The 22,083-nt window shown below is 33.2% G+C and overlaps 1 protein-coding gene across 3 annotated transcripts in view; it reads right to left on the bottom strand.

Annotated features, from left to right (window-relative positions):
• The window catches only part of AGPS (alkylglycerone phosphate synthase), a 124,079-nt gene that overhangs the window by 23,183 nt on the left and 78,813 nt on the right, over positions 1–22,083 (bottom strand). For 2 of the 3 annotated variants that reach the window (XR_013993492.1, XM_081050971.1), the window contains exons 12-17: positions 21,039–21,090; positions 16,638–16,714; positions 14,679–14,791; positions 9,841–9,910; positions 7,391–7,452; positions 3,806–3,895 (exon numbers count right to left, since the gene is read on the bottom strand). Coding sequence is in view for 2 of the 3 variants with exons in the window: in XM_081050971.1 (XP_080907097.1) it covers positions 3,806–3,895; positions 7,391–7,452; positions 9,841–9,910; positions 14,679–14,791; positions 16,638–16,714; positions 21,039–21,090 (464 nt within the window). In the remaining variant the exon portion in view is untranslated. Of the gene's footprint in view, positions 1–3,273; positions 3,446–3,805; positions 3,896–7,390; positions 7,453–9,840; positions 9,911–14,678; positions 14,792–16,637; positions 16,715–21,038; positions 21,091–22,083 lie in introns of those variants that run through there. The other variant, XM_081050970.1, reaches the window with a different exon arrangement.

The following is a 22,083-nucleotide window of genomic DNA, read 5'->3' as shown; positions in this document are numbered from 1 at the left end:
AATAGAAAATGTAAATGAATACTAATAGAGCATTGCCACCTTCCAACAAGCCAGGATCAATATTACACAACTTAATTTTGGGTAGATAAGTAGGCTTCTAAAGTCACAAGGCTTGACTGATCAGTAGCTCAAAGAAAAACAAGGTAGAAATAATAAAAATATCTTTTGGAAAACCTTGATTTGGGTTCATTTCAGAAAGTGACTCAAATCTAACACTGTAACACGTGAAGATCAATGCTACCATTTAAGACAAACACGAACCTCTTCCAAAATCATCTTGACAGTGATAGTGTGGCTGCCAAAGTCATTCTACTAGTATTCTTTAATTTCTGAAAAGTGTTTGTGCTTTATGCTTTTTGGAGTATTTTACATATGTCAGACTCTGGCTAGGAGTTCCTTCCCATAAAACTTCTTGAGAAAATTTAGGGTTGGAATATCTATTCCAACATACAAAGTACCTTTTAATGGACAGAAATGAAATAAACTCAATAAATGTACCCTACAGCTAAATTATTTTCTTTGGTATCTCTGATGTCAATGAGATGTGTAACTATTTTAAATTAATTTTAAAATAACTTTTTAAAAAACTAGTTTAAAAAATATATCTCATACATTCAACATTTGCATTCTACAGAGAATAATCTCCTTAGCCACTATTAAGCAGCTCATATCAAACTAAACTAAAATCAAACTCCAGTTAAATGTTAGTTTAATCAAGTATGAGCTATAAGAACTATATTTAAAACTCCTATTTATCAAAATAATTCAAATAACTAGACTTTGCCCATTTTAAACTTTGGTTTTGTAAGATCATCATAGAAGTTGAGCATTTCAACTTTTGTCAGAAAATCATTCCTTAAAAAATAGCTACTTAATTAATGACATATGGACAATTCAGTCTCAAGTACACCAATTTTATCTAACTATAATACATGATGATAGTCCACAGCACCTTATGAAGAACCAAGACTTCTGTAAGTGTCATTACAGAAGGTGGCTGAGGGCAGAATATTTTACTTCCCAATCACTTTCAATAAGCAGTGGTTTATCACAATGGTATTTTCATAATGGAAGGGGAAAAGTCTCCAGAGACATTGAAGAGTGAGGTGAGACAGAAGGAGGAAGAAGGGATACATTTTGTTAGGTTGCTACTTGTCAAAAGAATAAGAACTTCTCAACTACCCAAGAACAGATTCTATTATTTAAAATGTTTCATATTTCACTGGTAACAAATGACTTCTGGATCAGTAGGCCTGATTTGTTTTCAGTATTATAATAAGAGGCTTGACAGTCTAGACTGTCAAAAGAAGTATAGCAGGTCCTTGGATAACATTGTTTCATGCAACATTGTTTCATTTTAACATTGATAAGATGCCCTAGGAACTTAACTCTTGTTTATATCAATTAGCCTATGGTAAAATTGGTTTCATCATACCTCATTTCACTTAAGGTAGCAGAACCTATCAATGTTAAGTGAGGACTTACCGTATCAATTTGGATTGATAATGACAAAAGTTTCATTTTTAAAGATGGTTCCAAATTAAAAAAAAAAAAAAGTACCTTCTTATATCTTCATTTGGAAAGATTCTCTCCATGATCAGTCACTAAGCCACCAGTAACTTTACCAAATTATAGCTTTTTATTATATATAACAAGGCCTCTATTTCCCCTTCTTTCAGATATACCAAGTGCCCAGCCAATAATTTCTAAATCCGCATTTTTAGTTTTTATATTTTTTGATTCTATTCCAAATACACTTGTTCTGAAACATGTTAATACACACACTTGACTTGGTACTTCCTGAAATGCTCTTCAAATCCTGCCTCTCCCATATACAGAAAGGCTATTTCAAGGAGATCCCAATGGACACGAACAGTTAACGTAAAAAAGATGCTTTTCTCACATCTCACGTTAGAATTTTACTTTCTTACTCAAGAGAAGCACAATTCATCAAATTCTAAAAGATATCCGTTTCAATGGGAGCAACAAGTAGAACTAAGAAACACAAGATGGTAGTAGGAAAATATAAGAGGATGTAAAAGAGGAAAAAAAAATCACAGAAGAGATGGCAATTTAAAGAGTACAGAAGTATTTCTAGTCTTGCAAAGCATATATATGCAAATTACCATGCTATGTCAAAATATCAAGAGGGTTTAACAACTGGATGCCTTCATGAGGATCTGTCTTGGGAAGAAAAACTAATATCCAAATTCTTACCAACGCTGGTATGAACTCTGTCAACTTTAATGTAATTACATCATGATAATACAACAGCATTTATACAGCTCTTCATATGCTTTCTCATTTCATTCTTACAATAGTCCCATCAAAGAGATGGTCTTACCACTACTTTTCTAATGATCAACTTAGAGCTCAAAAACATTAAATTACCAATAGGCAGCAGAAAAATGCCTTCATTGTTCAGACACACGTAGTGTCACAAAACAAAGAAATGAAAAACTAAGCAGGAACTTGCCATGCTGAGACAGTTAGGTAGGACCTAGTTCTTAGGCTGGTGATGCAGTTGGTAAGTAGGGCCTGGTTCTTGAGGTCTAGGCTTAGGTCTGCCTTCCCAGTTTGAGATTAAGTGATTCCAGGCAAATAGTAAGAACAAACATCATGAACAGAAATACATAGAAATGCTGTTTTGCTGAAGCGTAACTGTTGTTTCAGAATCCTGCATCTGGTGCACTGAACAAAAAAAGCTATTACATTACTTCCAAAATTACTTCACTTATATTCATGCTTATATTGTTTGTTTTTGTTTCTATAATAAATATTGGAATTATATTCTTGAAAACCACATACACATACACAGAAAAAAAGAGGGGCAGTCAGTTACATAATACAGAATGCTCAGTAAATTTTAAAGTGCTAGATTACTACTGTATCATTTACTCTAAGGTTCCCTGGCTCATGATCTGTCCTAATTTCCCTTTATTCTCCTTTCACATTAATTCTGTAACTTTTTAGAGAAGTCAAAAGCTCAATTCAATCTTGAACATTTAACCCTCTGGTGTTTACACAGAATATATCAAAACATTGAATACAAAGTGCCCCTTCTCAAGAAAACCTCTATTTGGGCTGCTGCTATTTAACAAAGGATAAGATCATCTGTTAACCATGACCCAATGTGGATCATAACTGTCCAATGTGGAAGACACTAGCCAAACGTGGTGTACTAAATTTAAATTACTTGAAATTAAATAAAATGGAAAACTCAGTTGCACAGTCACACCAGCCCCATTTCAACAAGTCAACAGCCACACGTGCCTTGTGGCAGCCTCACCAGGCAGGGCAGATACAGAACATTCCCATCACTGCAGAAAGATCTACTGGAAAGCAATGAGTTGCTCCTCACGTGGGTCTTTTGCTCCATTCATTTCTTTATTCTACACCCATTCGTTTAATCAACGACTGATGAAACGGCTCAAGTGCGTTTTCGCTGTTGAAGAAAGAGCTATGTTGACTGATAATGCAACTTCGAGTTCCTTGGGGAGATTTATAGTTTCGGTGAATGAAGAAGGAGGTCTCCTCCGATTCCCAGAGCTCAAACATTTGGGTCTTCACTGGCACGCTGTCCTGGTAGGGCAGAGGGCTCACTCACGGAAGGGCAGCCTGCTCCTAATGGGCTCAGGGCTGCTGTAACATGCTCTTGGCACAACCCTAACAAGGTGGCAAGTGAAGTTCAGGAAAGCCTGCCAGGTGAAACAGACTGGCCAATTATACGTCTCCATTAATAAAAACGTGGTGGGGTTTTTTTTGGTTTGTTTGTTTGAGAATAAATATAAGAATAAAAACTCACCTGCATGTAGCAAGAGGAGCAAACTGAACACCCTTCTCTTTGCATTCCCTTGTTATTCTTTCTTTTACATTTCTACAGAGATCTACAACCCTAGAAAACATAATTAAATACAATATTTAGTTTTCAAATAAATTATAAAAATTCTAATAAATTTTCATTTACCTGGCATTCTTCAAATTAGAAATTCTCTGAACAGAAACTTTCATACTTATTCATTCAGAATGAACAAGAGCCTTTATCATTCAAACTGAACCTTCCATTCATTACTTCAAGGGAGCAAAGTCCTTTCTGTTTTTTTATTTTTTGCCATAGGAAAAGACAGAAGTCAGAACATCATACTCAAGTCTCCTGAAGACAGTTTCCTACACTTAGGAAAAGCCAATTTCAAAATAAATGTAATTAGAATATTTTAAAAGCTATAAAGCTATAAAGAACATGTTAATGAAAATTTAATTCTAGGTTAAATATAAAAATAAATAATCATGATGTTATGACAAATGTTCAATAGACTATTCTCAAGCATTGGGTTAAAAATCCAGTTCAACAAAGGCTTGCTGGACATGTAACCTTGTGGAAAACTATGCTAGGCTGTTTTACATTACAAGTCAATGAAAACAGTGGGGGGATTGGTAATATTAACAATATTAATATATCTTTTAATGGGAGCTGTATGTAAAATATTGTTATAACTAGTTTCATCTGGAAAATAAAACTCTTAAGGTATGTAGAAGCCATTTTATTCTCCAATAAATATCCTGGCTACGTACTGACACTGATTTTGTGTTTTAAACATTGGTTTGTTTAGAATCATGAGAACAGAAAAAAATACCAAAGAAACTCAAAGCCTGGCCTAACTCTAATCTCAAGATTGATTTGACTGTGTGAGAACCAATTTGATGTAAATAATAACATTAAATGTTTTATGAAATACATTAAAATTATCTATATTTCCAGTAAGAACAAAGAATATGATTAAATTATAAATGTAAAAGATTTTAATATTTTATTAGCATGTCAAATTTTATTTTTATAAATACATCTGGAAGTTTTATAAATTCTAATTTTGCAAAACAGTGCTCTTAAGTTAAATTCTGCTTTATTCTATGAGAGCTGCACACAAGTACGATTTTTCAATGTTATCTATACCTCGTTTATGGAACGGTAAGAATGCATGTTTTTTAAAAAATCTCTTCTAAAAGATTATTGAAATAATCTTTTAGATTACTGAAATATAACATTTTTATTTTGAAAATCCAAGTTATAAAACAATTCTTTAAATATAAATAAATCCTACTAAGCTTTAATATCTACAGGGGTTAATGAATATTGCAAATATATAAAAGTAACAAGCTCTTTATCATGACTCTATAAAATGGAGTTTAAGTACTACATCATAATAATACATAATAAAAACGAAGAAGAGATGGGACAAAGAACAAAACAGGTCTGTTAATAACCCTTAATTAGAATACTTTCTAGAAATGATTTATAGAAAGGGAGGTCTAAAAGCATTCTCTCACAGAACTTGCACAAGTTCAATACAATCCACTTGGACCAATCATATAGGAAAATAAACATAGATGTGTATACTCTTAAATTCTTAACTGACCTATTAGCAAATTTAACACTGTTGACCATTTCCTCTTTAAATAAAATTTTCCTGGGCTTCGGGCTTTTCTCACATTACTGGTTTTCCTCTAAATCCCCCAGGTATTATTCCTCGGTCTCCTTTGCTCTTGTTTGTATGACTATCCCTTAAATATTGGGGTTCCCTGGACTTCTTTCTTAGGCCCTCTTTTTTTCTCTTCATCCATACTATCTGTAAGTGTTTGTAGATATATCTGTTCCCTTGGTTTCAATCACAGTCTAATGCTAGTGTATCCAAAATCGTTCCATCTCCTACTTGGACCTCTTAGATAGCTATTTTAATAGGCTGCATTCTTACACTATTTTAGAGTTCCTCCATAAGACTCCATGTAGAGTATTCACTGACCAGGTGTACCTGTCGTGCCAGGGCCATGAAGGAATACAGAAAAACTAGTTAAGACCGACAATCCCTTAAGAGATTTATACATGTAAATGCCAAGTGACCTAATAATGTGTGAGGGTTGAAGACCCTGATCCCATGGGCTGCTGATAACATACAAGGTCTCCACCCAGCTAAAGGTTTGAAAGAAAAAGCATTGCTAAATGGGTAACAAGCAAATTTCATGTCAGGAATGTAGCTGCTTTCCCTTCATTTTATTTATTAAAACTTCACCTGAAGTTTTATTAAAAACAAACCAAACATGTAGCCCTGTATAAAAAAGATAGTGCCAGTGAGTCAATTAAATGAATATGTAAGTATATACAAGGAAAGGATAATGAAAAATTAAAAAATAGAGAATATGTTTAGGTTCCACTGTTGAAAGAACAAAAAGACAATGATAATCATCAGTTAGTAATAATTGAGAACAAAGAAATACATAATACTTTAGAAGTAACACTACACTAAGCCACATTTCCCAGCAAGGAAAGGTATTAAAGACTAAAATGGCCTTTGAGACAACTATGAACAGCTGCCAAACTGTATATGTTGTTCAAAAGTGTCAGATGTTGACGAGTTGACAATTCTTTTTATTTACAAGATTTATTCTCCTTAGAATTAAATTAAATTTAGCATCAAAATTGGTGAATAACAGATTGATACTATAACTTTGGTTATTATTTTACAATGCATGAAATATGAGCATCAATACACCAAAAGTCATAACCCATAGTAGATGAAGACTGAATAAAGTAAAGTAAAAAGATTTCTGGGGGAGAAAACAAAGAGGGTAGGGTAAAACAAAAACGTTAAGATATGTAATATCTAAGAGGTGGATTCATGGGGATTTGTTATATCCTATATACTTTATAGTGGATTAAAATAACTTGTTAACTTTATAAAGAAGAAGTAAAATGTAAAGCATACTAGAATAAAATGGACTAACAATTTCCTTAAGAATTTTTTATTACTGAATGTACTCAAGAGTCTGTTTTAATAAAACCACTTCACATTTCCTAATCAGTTTTTACTATTAATTCCCTAACCAATATCTATACGTGTATGTGTATGTAATTTAAAAATAAAAATTGTACATAATTTCTTAAATTGGATATCTTTCAGAAATCGCTGAAATGCAAGTTAAAATTTTGCTTAGTAGGACCACACAAATATTAAAAGCTAACTGATATATTACAAAAGAAGGTTAACTTTTTTTAATTTGGGGGCACGTTTTAGAGAATACTTTAGCATATTAAACATTTAACAATTTAAATCAAAGCCAAAGAAAAACCACACAGTGACACTTAGTGTTCGATAAGACTTTTTAAAATGTAAACTTCAATAACACCTTCTTCCTTCTCTGGGACACAAACAAATTTGCTTCCAACCAAAAAAGTGGCTTACAAATATAACATTCTGATGAAGATACTAATTTAAATAAGAATGATCACCTTGTTTCTTTATAGAATTTTGAAAGTTTACATATTCACACACAAAGATACATTACTTGAGCAACTCATATAGCATATTTTAATGTAAGGCATTTTATTTCATTTTACCTGTCCCAAGGAGCAGAAGTCTCAAAAGATTCTCCTAATACATAGTATTCCAAACCCAAGTCCTGTTAAGACACATACACAAAAACCAAGACATTACAACAGATGTAGAAGAATCAATAATATTGTGAGCATTTCATGTTCATTGTTAGTATTTCATGCAATTGTTTCATCCCATGTTCCTACTTCAACCCCTCTACGGCTCTTTGCTACCCACCTCATAAAAACAGTGGGAAGTGGTGCAGAGATAGAGCCTGCGGGAGTATAGGAACTTTGTCTTGTTCTCCTCTCCACTCGCGGCACTGGGCAGAGGGCCTGACACATGATAGGAACACAACTGTTTTTCCAACGAATGGAGTCTCTATCTAGGAACTGTCCATGTACATGGAGAGAATACCACCAGCACAGCTTTTTAGTGGCCTATACAGCAAATGAGCCAATACCAAAAAGTGACCATCGGCATTGAAGGAGCAGAGAAGTAGGAAAGTTGGGGGAGGAGAGACTAGAGGAAGGAGAGGCTATCTCTTTCTTCAAAGCAACTTTTCTTTATGAAACAAATTAAAAAATACAGTGCCTCTCTTTGTAGTGACTGAATAGACAGAACATTTGAAAGCACCTCTGCTAGGAAAATATATTTTATAGCATATAAGTAACTTAGAACACGAATTTCTTTACCCAAAGTATAATTCTGTAATTTTAAAACTGAAAAGAGCAACACACAAGCCACCAGGCATATAAATATATGAAAGAAAATTTTATAAGGTAGAAAAGTCAACACATCTTAAGTCTTCACTTCTAGTAAAATGAATCACTTCAACCCTACCATTGGTTAACAAGAAAAATTCTGAAATTACTCACCTAAAATGTGTGTTTTTCCCTTATGCATTCATTTATTCAGTAAACATATATTTGGTGACAATAGTATTAAGCATAGGGAAAATATAAAATAAGATAAAACTAATAATCTCCCCTCCCCCAAAAAATCTCTAACTTGCTTTTGATTGTTTCAACAATCTGGAATTTTAATAGTTAAGAAACTTTGAACCGTGTCTATGCTGTACTTCTTGCAGTTACATTTCATTTTCTAGAATTCTAAGGGTAGTATTATGGGAAAATGATCAATATCCTCAGAGAAAAGGCTGAACAAAATTTTATGCATACGCAAATGCTTTCTATGGGAGAACTTGGGGTACTGACAGTCTGTGGAGGTAAAAATTATAAGACCTAAAATCATCTATTACCTTTTAATAAACTGTAAATCTGTTAAACACAACTTCTAACACAGCACACAGGCAATAAATATACTTCTTGTTATCAGCATGGGGGAAGGGGATGGCAGCAAGACCTACATTCTTCAAATTCATTGCAATCTGAAATTTAGATCTTACCCAGGATTAAATTATTTATAAAATGAGAACACAACTCAAGATTTCTTAGAGAAGTAAAAACAAATTTTATATGTTTATGTAAGTATTTCCTTCGAATAATTTCCAAGTGAAAAAATAGAAAATTCAGTTTGAGGAAACCAAATTCTTAATAGGATAGCTGAGAAATGATCTTTTAAAACAAGACCCTTCAAATTACATAACAAGCAATATTTTTAAAAAGTAACCCTAGCAATAATAGCAGAAAACAATTAAGAAACTTTACTGGCTGTTGTTTGTTACAGCCAACGTAGAGAAACAAAACAAAATGAGTGAACAAATGAATAAACTTTTAGAAGAACACCTTCATATCAGTAGGTAGAGAACACTCTTGAGGTTAATATGACTAATAAAGTTTTTCATAAATAAAAAATTTAGAATTAGAAAAATTTTAGAACTCAAATATACTCAAATTATTTCTTTAATTCTATACAGCAATCATCACCAATGAATCAATAACTATTTGGAATCAAGTTAAATATCAACTTTTAAAGACAGTTAAAGAAACATTTATACATCTTTAAAACAGATTATGGATCACGTGAGGAATGCTGCTAAATAAGACAGCTTGATTCTAACTAAATAATGTTAGAAATGGCCTGCTCAACTCTGAGACAGAGAAAGGCTCCATTCTCCTAAAGAACAGAAAGACCTATTAAAAATCTTTAAATTCCTCAAAAGAATATATGGAAGATTTAATTCAGAATCTGTAAATCTGTTCACAATTCCTAACACAGCACACAAGCAATACATATACTTTTTCTTATCAGCATGGGGGGGAGGTAGCAGTAAGACCTACATGCTTCAAATTCACTGCAATCTAAAATTTAGATCTTACCTAGGATTACATTAAAATGCTTACTGTGAGAGAACTTGGAGTAGATTTATAGCTAATTCTGGATTTCTGTAAAATGATGTGCTGAGTCACAGTAGGTTAAAATTTAAGAAAATAAATAATTCTATTCACTCAAAGTAAAAAAAAGTATTGTTTGCAACATAAATTGACAAGGAAAATATGAGACAACTTACTCGAATGTATGCAATGACATAGGTCAGCAAATAACCTCTCTGTCCATTATCTTCTCCAGCTGCCAATCCACTGTAATTAAAGAACTGTTAATAAATATCAAATGAACTATTAAAAATACATATAACTAACAAAACTGATTATGATACCCCAAGATAACGGCTTAAAAGATTAACATATATTACATTGCATCCCATTTTTAGTTTACTCTCATTTACCATAAATATATCAAAGAGCTGTCAAGAGAATAAGCTTGGATAACAAGAATCTGAAAGCACTTTTAATATTTCAGTTTGGTCATTAATTTCAAACTTTTATCCACCCAACTAATAAAACTGACTCATGAACTCAACTACTTTTATCCATATTGTCAAAAGAATAGAAAATTAGACATGAGAAACAAACTTAAATAATCTTCACAAGCATAAGATATTTAAAATACTCTCATTATATTGATATTATATTCTTATTCATGTATTACTATAGCCTTATTCATATATAAAGATGTGCAGTGAATGACTAGGATTTGCCAAATACCAAGACATTTCTTCAATACTTGAGCACATAGTATTTGGAGTATTAGACATGGTGTTTATTTTATGAAACTTAAGACTTAAACGAGAGACAAAACATACTTACACAGAAATACCAAACTTTATGAAGCAACATATAGACAAGCATAAGACCAATAGGTCAGGTCTTATTACTATGAACACATGAACTATCCATTTCAATTTGAAAGTAGTTTTATCCATAGAAATTGTATTTGGTGATCTAGTTAGAATCAATCACACGTAACACAGAATTCAGTACAAGTCCTCTGCTTTGTAAAAGTCATTCTTCTTTTAAAAGACTGAATCATTATTAATTTCCACTACCTTCAGTAAAGAGTTTTTAATTTTGCTTCTTTCCACCATCAGGAAGAATTAAATTTTAACTATTCTTAGCCAACTAAATAAAACTTACCCCAAACTCTCGAAGTACTCACCTAAAAATTCCTCCATAAAACCAGATAAAAAGAAAAGTATCTTTCTTAGGTCATGCCTGGTGACTACCTTTTACGTCTGTCTTCTCAATACCCTACCTGTACTTCCTTATCTCAAGATGCTGAGCCCCTAACCATGGTGTCACCTAAGACCAGGTTTAGAGCCTCTGTGATTTGAGCCTCTTCTAGAAGAATCATTTCTCTTACGGCTTCCATTAATATTTTATAGTGAAGTCCTTTCCCCCCTGAAGTTCTGCTTGCTTTTGGAAGTAAGTAAATAATACAATGTAGTTGTAGCCTCGTTCCATACATATACTGTAAGGTAATTTTAGGCTAGGAAATATGGGTTGATTTTAAATCAGATTTGCTGACTTAGTATTATAGCTGGATCAACATGAACCAGTGTCATCCAAAAGGAGTGACAAATACTTGATAGGAGCAGCTGTAGTCTAAAATTACTTGGGGACAGAGTATATTGAAATGAAGGAGGTTGTTGTATGGTTAGAACGTTAATGAGTGAAGACGACAGAACTTAGGTCAAACAGTTGAAAATGGAAAGTAAGGAATAGACAATTCTGGGTTCAGTGTGTATGGATGTGAGGTTGGGGTAGGGAGTCAAATAAAGTTCCAAAGCAGAAAGGAAACTAGTGAGAAAATTGCTGTAGAAGTGCTTGGAGGAAAGTAACTGAGCCCATACTCCAGGTGGGTATGACACAGTCAGACACTAAGTCCAAGAAAGCAAAAACACTACTAATCCAGGAAACAAAAACAGTTCATCACGAAAATAGTGATAGAAGGAAAGGGAAGGGAAGGGGAGGGGAGGGGAGGGGAAAGGAGGGAAGGGAAGGGAAAGGGAGAGGAGGGAAGGGAAGGGAAGGGGAGGGGAGGGGAGGGGAGGGGAGGGGAGGGGAGGGGAGGGGAGGGGAGGGGAGGGGAGGGGAGGGAAGGGAAGGGAAGGGAAGGGAAGGGAAGGGAAGGGAAGGGAAGGGAAGGGAAGGGAAGGGAAGGGAAGGCAAGGCAAGACAAGGCAAGGCAAGGCAAGGCAACGGAAGGCAAGGGAAGGGAAGGAGAGTGAAGACTAGAAAATGGTTGAAAAGACCTGCACTGGGGAATCTTTGAGAAGGTGCATTCTAAACATGTTTTTGGTGAGAAGTTAACAGGTGTGAACATTTAGTAGGCCTGTCTCTCTTACATGAGGATGAGAAAAAGTCCTACTTTGCTGTCCCAGGTCAAGCCATTTTTCTTTAGACCCTCTTCTATTATCTGGTGTGTGTGGGGGGGGGGGGTTCTGTTCCACTTTGGAATCCAGTTTGACAAACCACACAGAAACATACACTCTCTTATCTAAAGCAGGAAGAAATTGATGTCCATTCTAAATTCATAAGCCCCAAAGGTGGGCTGGCCGGGTGGCGCAGGTGGTTGGAGCTCCATGCTCCTAACTCCGAAGGCTGCCGGTTCGATTCCCACATGGGCCAATGGGCTCTCAACCAAAAAAAAACCCAAAAAAAAACATAAGCCCCAAAGGAGAAGAAAAGTCTCTGGGTTTGCTTTTCTGAATCACTGGTTTCCCCGTGAATATAGCCTTTTCGAACTTCTCTTTTTTTTTTTAGCTTTCAGAACTCTGGATCTTCTAGCCAGAGTTACCTTAAGATAAGATACAATATGTAACAAATAGTAGGGCTTGGAAATTAAATGCTTCTAACTTGCCACTTTTGCAGCCACTCCAAAACACTATACTTAGATTTAAACTGTTTTATGTTAAAATAGCAACATCCATACCCTACTTCCTACTCCCCATCACAAATTTCAAACATCAATTAACAAGGTTCTTAAACAAATTTAAACCTGTTTCATGAGGACAGACTAGGAAGACTAATGATCGAGAAATGAGAGACAATCTTTTTACACAAAAGAGCCATCTGGTGAACCTAATCACTCTCATGTTGAATTACATTAAACAACTTAAGCACACACTTTAAAAATAATGATAACATATTACCTCAAGTTCTATGGTAAATGTCAATACATTTGTTATGATTGCTGACAGATCATGTTTATTCGGCTTAGCGATGTTTATTCTGCTTAGTATATTAGCAAACATAGGAAAACAACCAAAGTATGATTATTCAACATTTGGCTATTATGTTCTGTTGGATTATATGTGTACAAAGGTATATATGTGTACAAAGGTATATAACAGTGTTAGGGTAGGAGTGGCAGGCAAGGAGGAGAAATGGCTTAGATAACAAAAATGTTGTAAACTGTTGGGAACACTGCATTAAAAAGCAACCATTTTAAAGCCAATGAGGTGGTGGGAACAGAGGCTAAACCAAAAGGACGGAAAATGAAGGAGACTAATAATGCCCTAACTCAAAATAAAATACAGGAGCTAAACTAACTTAATGGAAACTTTAACAGGAAGAAATTTAGTGGTGCTTTCCTCCAAGCCATTGTGCAGAAGGAGAAATGATTGAAGAGTAAGGATTGAAAGAGTGGAATCTTAAATAAGGAAACTATCCATGAATCTTTCAGTGATTAAAACAAAGAATTAGTGCCTAGAAAGACTGGGGTCGGGTGCAGGGGTGGGTGTGGGTGTGGGAAACAGGACTTCTGCTAGAAAACCACACAAAGATATTTCCAAATATCAAAAAATCAAAATAGCTCTAAGTCATCTGCCTAATGACAGCCTGGATTGTTCAACACAGATTTTTGCATCTAAATGAAGGGAGCCAGGATGAAAGTACGTTAAGAAACTAATTGTATGTGGCAAACAGTAATAGCAAACAATGAAACCTCAATCAGGGTCCAAGTTTTTAATGCTTTATCCTTGCTTTAAACGGATACTTCATCTCCCATAATTTATTTTAATGGATGAATTTAACACAGGTTTTGTTTAGTATAAGCAAACTACTAGAATTAAATCAATAGCTCTAAAAATGAAGGGCCTCGGTATCAGTATCTATGAAGTATCTAAAGTATCTAAAAAGACCTAGATTCATTTTAAGGATGATTCCGTCTTACTTTTAAGTTGTGAATGGCTGGTGTTACAAGAGAAAAACAGAACTTGCATTACATGAAAAGACAGTTCATGACGGTTGGTTACTCAAATGAAATAAAACTGACAAAACGGTTCTGACAAATACCTAAAGATTAAAATACACCAGGAATAAAAGTAAACATTCACAAAGAATGCAGATTAAGCATAATGTGTATGGTACATTTCAAGCTCTGAAATAAAAAAAGAAGACGAGTATCCAGAAAACTGTTAGTTTGCGTACTTAAGAAAGAAAGAAAAAAATGTGCTCCTGATAAATGGCATTTGCACTAGAATTCCCATTGATCAATCTTATAATCCATCAAGCAGACAGACAGAAACCACCCAATCATTATTCAGTTGGTTATAAATGTGAAATGTTTTCTGTTTCTTTATACCGGCACAAAACAGTAAGTGACAGGGGGTGGAGTATACGTAATTTATCAAACATTTTGATTAAACACAATTTCCTTTTAAAAACATACTCATAGCATGTTTTATACATATACTATTACCACTAAATAGTAACACGATTATGAATTTTTTTCATATTTCACTCTAGCACGACAAACAGCAAACGTTATACAATTAGCATTAATGGAAAAATACAATAAAATATTCAATATATCATATATATATGATTAGACAAGAGCAACATACCAATCTAACTTCCTGCAAATTTTGAGAGTAAACCAACACAACATTTTAAGCTGTGATATATTACCATAAATTTAATACTAGAAAGGGTACATTAACAACTGCTTGGAGATATCAGAATTTTAGCTGAACTTTCTCTTGGCATTATGAACTTAAAGCCATACCCAAATTTCGCAGCAATGTCATACACTTGTTTTTCATGTTGAAGAACCTTTTCACGGTCTCCTTCAAACAATAACGTAGCAACACTTAGCTGATTTGGATCAAATCCTTTAAACTACAAAAGGGGAAAAAAAGAAAGAAAAAAGAAAATAATTATTACAGATAAGTCTTATCCTACAAAATACTACATCAAAACACATTTTGCTCTTTTTACCTTCTGATCTGGGCTCAAACACACCAACTCTTTAAAAGTTGACCTTTGGAACTTTAGATGCCAATCAAAAAGAATGCTTAATGCACCTTTTTAGGTCATTACAATATAATAAAACTATGAAAAAACACTTCATTTCAAAGTATGCCACAGTGTCAATTGTAATGACATACTGATACGTAACACAATAACTTATGAAAACTATAACTGTAATGAAGAATCAAAACTACCAAAATGATAGAATATAATAGAGTAGCAGAATGTCGAGGGGGAAAAAAGCAATAGCATCCTTACATACTACAGTAAGTTCTTATTAAACAATATATTCAAAGGAGATCTTATGCATAAACTTAAAATACAAAATATCTAAGAATACTTTGAAAGGAAATATATAACTTCACTATGAAAACATGTCTAAAAAAAATTGAGAAAGACGTATGTTCCTGAAGGCACAAACTAAGTATTATAAACCTGTCAATTCTTGCTGAAATTAATTAACTAGTTTTTTCCAATGCTAATAAAATCTTGATGGACTTTCTAAAATGGGGAAGAGTTTCTAAAATTTTTCTAAGATAATAATAAACAGGTAGGTGATGGTGACAAGGAAAATTCAAAAAAAAAAAAAAAACAATAGGGAGAACTAGGCCTACAGTAATTAAATCTATTTACTTTTTTAAGAACAAAAGCTCATTTAAAAAAATCTGATATATTAAAATGGAGCCCATTTCTTGGATAAGTAATCAATGTCAGAGAAGCAAAGATTAGTTAGTTAATAGTGCTGTGCCAACTGGTTACCAATTGTGGGTGGGAGAGATAAAGATTAATTTAGATCTTTAGCTCACATCATCAAAGTGAAAAAATTCAAATAGTAATAAAGATTTAAAAAAGTCTTTTAAATTCCCATTTAACAAAAAAGCAAGAGAAGAAAATGGTTCTAGTCATAGTTCTGGAGGAAGGCTTTTTCTAAGCACAGTAGTAATTAAATCATCACAGGAAAGACAAAAATTTGAAACTTTTGCATCAAAAAGAGTAACTCTTATTTTAAAGGGAGTTATCTGACTGGAAAAATTTTTTACAACCTTTATGACAAAGGCATCTAAGAATTCCATTACTTCAAGGGCACACACTGAAGCACCAAGTAAAAAAACATGAAGCTGTCACACCTGGAGAAATAACCACATTCCACTAATTCACACAAAAATTTTATCTAGGAAATACAGGGAAATGGTCAGTCTCATTGGAGTTTCAAGAAACATCAACTAAAATAAAGTACTATCTCCCCCCCAAGATTCAGTACATTTAAAACAGAACAGAACCAAAACCACACAAGCAACAGGAAGGACACACCACAAAACGGCACGCGTGTACTGCAGTAGCAGCTGGTGTAAACCTTTAGGAAGGGATTCAGCAATCAACAGTATAAAAAAACCTATACTTTTATTTCACTTCCAGATATCTACTATAGAGGAAAAAATGCAAACTATAGAAGATGTTACAGGCATGAAACTGTTCAATACAGTGTTATTTTTAGGAACTTCAAACCTGCAAAAAATTTAAAATTTTTGAAATTAAATATATCATTGATTTACTTAAATATTTATTCCACCATGAAAAATAATAATTATGAAATGTACACTGCAACATGCAAAAACATATAATAGGTTCATTATATGAAGGGGGAGATGGCAAGAAACCAAAAGGGTTACTATCCTAACGATTTAAAAATTTAGCATTTTATAAAAATTCTTACCTTTGTAATATAAAACTTTTTTAATCCATCCAAAAACGATGTAAAAATAGAGGAAACCTGAGGTTTTAGAGCATGACCTAAAAAAAAAAAGTTAATATTTTAAATTAACCAATTCTGTATTTTTCAGAAGATCAACAGGCTACTTTAACTTCGCATCCTAAACGAAAGCGAACATTTTCAATACTTTAATTTTTCAAATCTCCCTGTTATATATATAACATATGTATATGTTATATATATAACATGTTACATGTTATATATATGTTATATATGTTATATATATCCCTATGTTACATATATAAATATATATGTGTGTATATATATATATATAACATTGATTCTAGATCTACATCTTTTACCTTTATCTCCTTTCAAAAGTCACAACTTTTTGTTTACACAACCTTCTTGGTTATTTTATTTTTAACTCAAATTACTATATGTAATTAATACTACAGGGAATTTAGATTACCTTTCAATGGTATAGTTTATACACAGTAAAATCACTTCATTAATTTTTATTTCATTAAGACCACCCAATGGTGACTGGTTTTACTTTTATTTTTTTTAATTATGCAGAAACCATTCAGAACTATAACCAAATATTGAGTCAATACCATGTTTAAGGTTGTTTCTTAATTAACTCTTATTTCATCCAGAATTCTTGGTGTAAAACTAGTAATTGCTTCCTTAATCACACCCAGAGTTAAAATTGCGAAAATAACATAAATGGTGTCTCAGAGTCTTTTAAATTAACATCTTTGCCTGCGGATTGAGCTTAATTGAATGAAAGTCTTTTACTGTTTTCTCACTGTTTTCAGAGTAGGAACTTCTTAACGCCTGTGACTGTTACATTTAAGAGTCATGCATCTGGCCTTAGTGCTATGTGACCAATTCAGAAAAATGTGGCACACCACTTGTATACAATTTTTATAAAGAATTTTAAAGCCTCTAGTAAATCTAAAATTATCTCCAAATAAAAAGTTTATTATTGAAAAAGACTTAAGGTTTGGGGTTTTGTTTGTTTGATTCAAAGACTGGTCTCATCTTTAAAATAGGTATAAACAGCAAACTAGTTTTTTTGGGGGGAAAAGATTTCTAGGGTAAAAAAACTATAACTTGCAGTCTTTCTTTTCTATTCATCTTTCTTTTAACTGAGTATGAATCTGTGATATGTATTACATTTGTATTGCTTATAATAGGAAACTGCATTACATAGAAGACCAACTAATACTAAATCTTCACCAGAGGCTAAAAGTTAGATATCCATATTATAATTGAACAAAAATCAAAAATGAAGGGCACATTAGATAGAGATCAACCTAGCAATTTTGTGAATTCCTAAATCAGAAGTAAGAGGTTTGTTTGGTTACTGTTTTGTCTTTTACTGTAAATTATCAGAGATACTTCTCTAGCATAACCAGTGCTTTAACAGATACCATTTCTAGTTTGTATAAAATTAGAAATAACCTCAAAATGTTCACTTCCTGTCATTAATGGAATTCATCTTACTTTAACAATTGGAAATATATAAACATAAATGACTGAGTTTGTGTGTTGCGTTCTTATAAGAAATTGAAATTATATGTTCCTCATACACATCTTCTAATCCATATAATCTTTACATAGGTACGAGGACTCCAAATGCTATTTCTCTGATGTGGAATAATCCTTACGAGTATTATGTTATTTTAACACACTGAAACTCATATACATAATTTCCATTAACATTATTAGGAGGAAGTCACATATATCCCTGATACTGAGTTAAGGTGATAGCTTTGAAGCATAATTATTATAAGAGAATCTAACTTTTAAGTGGGTGAGGCATTAGTATTAAATGAATATATTAGTTTTTACTTATTCTTAAATTAATGTTGCTTATCAAATTAATTATATTCTAAATATATTCCAGCTACATAGTGTTTTATATTTTATGATAAACAACGGAACTAGTTTCCAAATTTACTGGCTGGACAGTTTGATTAGGGAATTTTGTGTTGATACAGTGTTAATTAAATAATTTTCAAGAATTTAACAAATATCTGTTTCAAAGAAGTGAGCTGAGATAGTAGAAAAAGTCTTGGTTGTTACTGTCATACAGATATGAGTTCAAACCCAGCTCTACCACACATGCCTTGTGGACTTTGGCTGAAATATTTAGTTTTTGAGTCGTCTATAACAGGGATAACACTTGAGGAATAGTTGTGAGGAGATATATGATAAATCGTGTTATTGATAATGTGCTTAATATTAGCACTACACTATGTGCTAGCCAACATTTGTTCACCCTCGTGCTATTTTAATAACTAAAATCAACACATAAGTGCCTATTATGTGATAGGTGCAGGAGACATAAAAATGAATGAGAAACACTAAATTTGGCAAACTAGTTTACAGAGGAAATCTGTAGATCATATCAATATACTAAAAACATTTCATTTCAATATAATGTTTAGGGTTGTATCAGAGGAGTGATATTAAAAACATGAACATCTAATAATAAGGCCTTTGCTTTGTTAACAACCAACAGGGTACAAACACTGACCAATCAGCCATGTAGCTGGGTCCAAGTCCTGGATACCCCTTACTGTGCTAAGCTTACTCTTCAATTGCTTGATCATGGAGCCAGGGCAGGCTACATAGACAGAAAGGCTTCAATGAGTACTAAGAAACCTAAAAGATTATTGACTGCTAAGAAGCATGATCAGATCTGTATTTCGAAAGGATCACCTTGGTGGCCAAGTAAAGGGCAGAGGGAAAAGAGACATAGTCAAGACTGGAGAGGATAGAACCTACCTTACAGCACACCCCTCAGAACAGTAATGAAAACGTGGAAGAGGGATGACACACAACCAGAGGATCTTTTCTTTAAAGCTTCACTTTAAATTATTATAGACCCGAAGTATAAAGTCTGGCCAAACCATAGTTAATTTTACAAAAGTGTCTATGTCTAACATAATTCACTACAATAATGGCACATAAATGGATAATAACGTAGTCTTATTAATCAGATACATAGGTCTCTTCAGATCTAAATCTCTGCAGGAGGCTTGATTTTCATTTGATTTAACTATTACATTTGTGGGACCCATTTATCTTAAACTTTAATCATTAGTACAGTACTTTGAAAGTAATTTACTTAAAGAGATAAAAGCCTGTGACCAATGTAGAAGACTTTAATTTAAAAGTAACTCTTGATATGTTATGTACCTGACTTTCTTAGTTAAGTTTTCCATAACTATAAGAAGCATTCTAACTTAAAATCTAAGCTACTCTTAGAACAAACAAAAGCCTGCCTCTGTTAGCCTTTAGTATTTATTATTGAGAAATCATTCCCAGAATTTCAGAGACTGTTTTGAGGGTAAATTCTATAAACTTAAATCCCAACTAAATCTCAGCACATCGAAAATACAGAAAAGCAATAAAATTAGAATTGAAAAGATGATGTGTAATACTTGTCAGAAAGTTTAACACTTTAAGCAAAATTGGGAGAAAAAGAAGCACATTTAAATATTACCGAATTCTCTACCTGAATATTCCAAGGGCACCTTAAATACAACCCATTGTAATGTCTTTTTCCCAAAATCATCATCTCTTCTAGACTATTATTCAACTAATCCAATTAGTCAAACCAGAAATCCGGGAGTTGCCCTCAACTCTTGCTTTTATTGAACCTTCTGCATCCAGTTGGCAAACTGGTCTTTGAAAAATCTATCCCTCACTCTCTATCTCCACTGCTGCTGCCTTGGTCAAGGACCCCCAAATCTGCCTCGTTTCAACTTCTCCTCCATGCTCGCACCATTCTAATCCACTCTGCATAACGCTAGCAGAACGAGCTTTCTAAAATGTTGATTTATTTTATTCCCTCTACAAAGAAACCCCTCTGCTGACAAAATCCAAATCTGTCCTGCAAAGCCTTAGTTCACCCATACAACTTATCTCTTGTAACAACTCTCTCCCCACCATCTATTTGAGCCACAAAGAACTAAAATATGCCACTGAGGTTTTACAACTTTGTATTTTCTGCTGACAAATTAACAAATTTAGGAAGAGAAAAGAGACCATCTCAGGTAGATTTCTATTCACCTTTTAAGATTTAGTGCAAGCACCAGTCTCCTTTAAGGAGCCCTTCTTGACCTTCCACCCAAACTCAACCAAAATCCAGCAGGATCAACCAGCCCAGGGCAGCTAGCGCAGTCTTCTTTCACAGTGCCTCCAACGCTCCTGCACTCATTCATTTATATAATCGTCTGTCCCATTAGACGAAGAGTTTCCTGAAGGATAGGAACTATGACATTACATCTTTCTAGCTCTGCGCTCAGTATTCCTGTTGGCACATAACTGATGTTTCACACATTTTTGTGGTTTAATGAGATTTTTACATTACCACTTCTTACTTACCAAACTGAAACTGCTGGTTGTCCATGAGGCGAATAGATGCAGGAGCACATCTCTGTTTTTAAAAGAAAAAAATGTATTACAAATTTAATATGGTAAAGAAGTTAGACAGGTTGAATGTCATCTTTCTGTATTTGGGATCAAGAGCTTAGTTCCTAAGGATATATACAGGAAACAGTCTTAACTTTTTATATGATTTTATGAAGACAAATAAAATATCAGCGGGTTCTATGAAATATTCGGATAGGAGAAATCTACATACACAAAACATACACATATCCATATGTTGCCAGATCTTTATCTGCAACAAGACTTGCTTAATGCTTAACAAAGACCTATGGAAACATCTAAAAGAAATACTAGGCCTTAAAGTGAATTAGTTTAAAACAAAGTAGAAATTTTAAAGCCTAATATCAATGCCTATAGCATTATGCCATTTATGAATTCTAATGTGTCATCAGGTTCTTATACACGTTTAAAATAAGAATGATGACAGTGGAATTTTTGTGGGCCAAAGCACTTTAAAAACTTTTCACAGTGTCTTCATAGATAAGTCTAGGAATTGCTCCTTTTTAATCCCTTCTCATAATCCATTTTAAATAGAAAAACTATCCAGCAGTGTCCAGAATTCTAAGATCTTTCAAAGTTATTTGTATGAAAACAGCAACAAAATTTTGAAGCATAACATTATGTATTTATACATATAAAAATGCACCAGTGTCACATTTATTTAGGCACGCGATAAAAACTGCAAAGAAAGAAAAACAAGGAAAGATATTCATACTACTTTTGTGATGCTAAAACACTACAATACAAACACTAGCAAAGTTTAAGTTAGCTACATTTTTTTTCCATAGAATTAAAAAGAATTGCATCCTAAATGGGATTTTTATTTCCTATGCAAATTTTTAACTTGGTTAAACTGCTACCAAGAGGTTGCTTTCAGATCACAAAATTTTGAATAATTTCATAAACTTTTTTATCTTATAAATATCATTTATTAATAAAATTTGTACCAACATAATGTTGAGATAACGAGAATCATTCA

The sequence above is a fragment of the Rhinolophus hipposideros genome (genome assembly GCF_964194185.1).
Source record: "Rhinolophus hipposideros genome assembly, chromosome: 6".
NCBI classification, from domain to species: domain Eukaryota; kingdom Metazoa; phylum Chordata; class Mammalia; order Chiroptera; family Rhinolophidae; genus Rhinolophus; species Rhinolophus hipposideros.
Note: the sequence above shows the minus strand (reverse complement) of the source record. Positions and strands in the feature narration are given on the sequence as shown.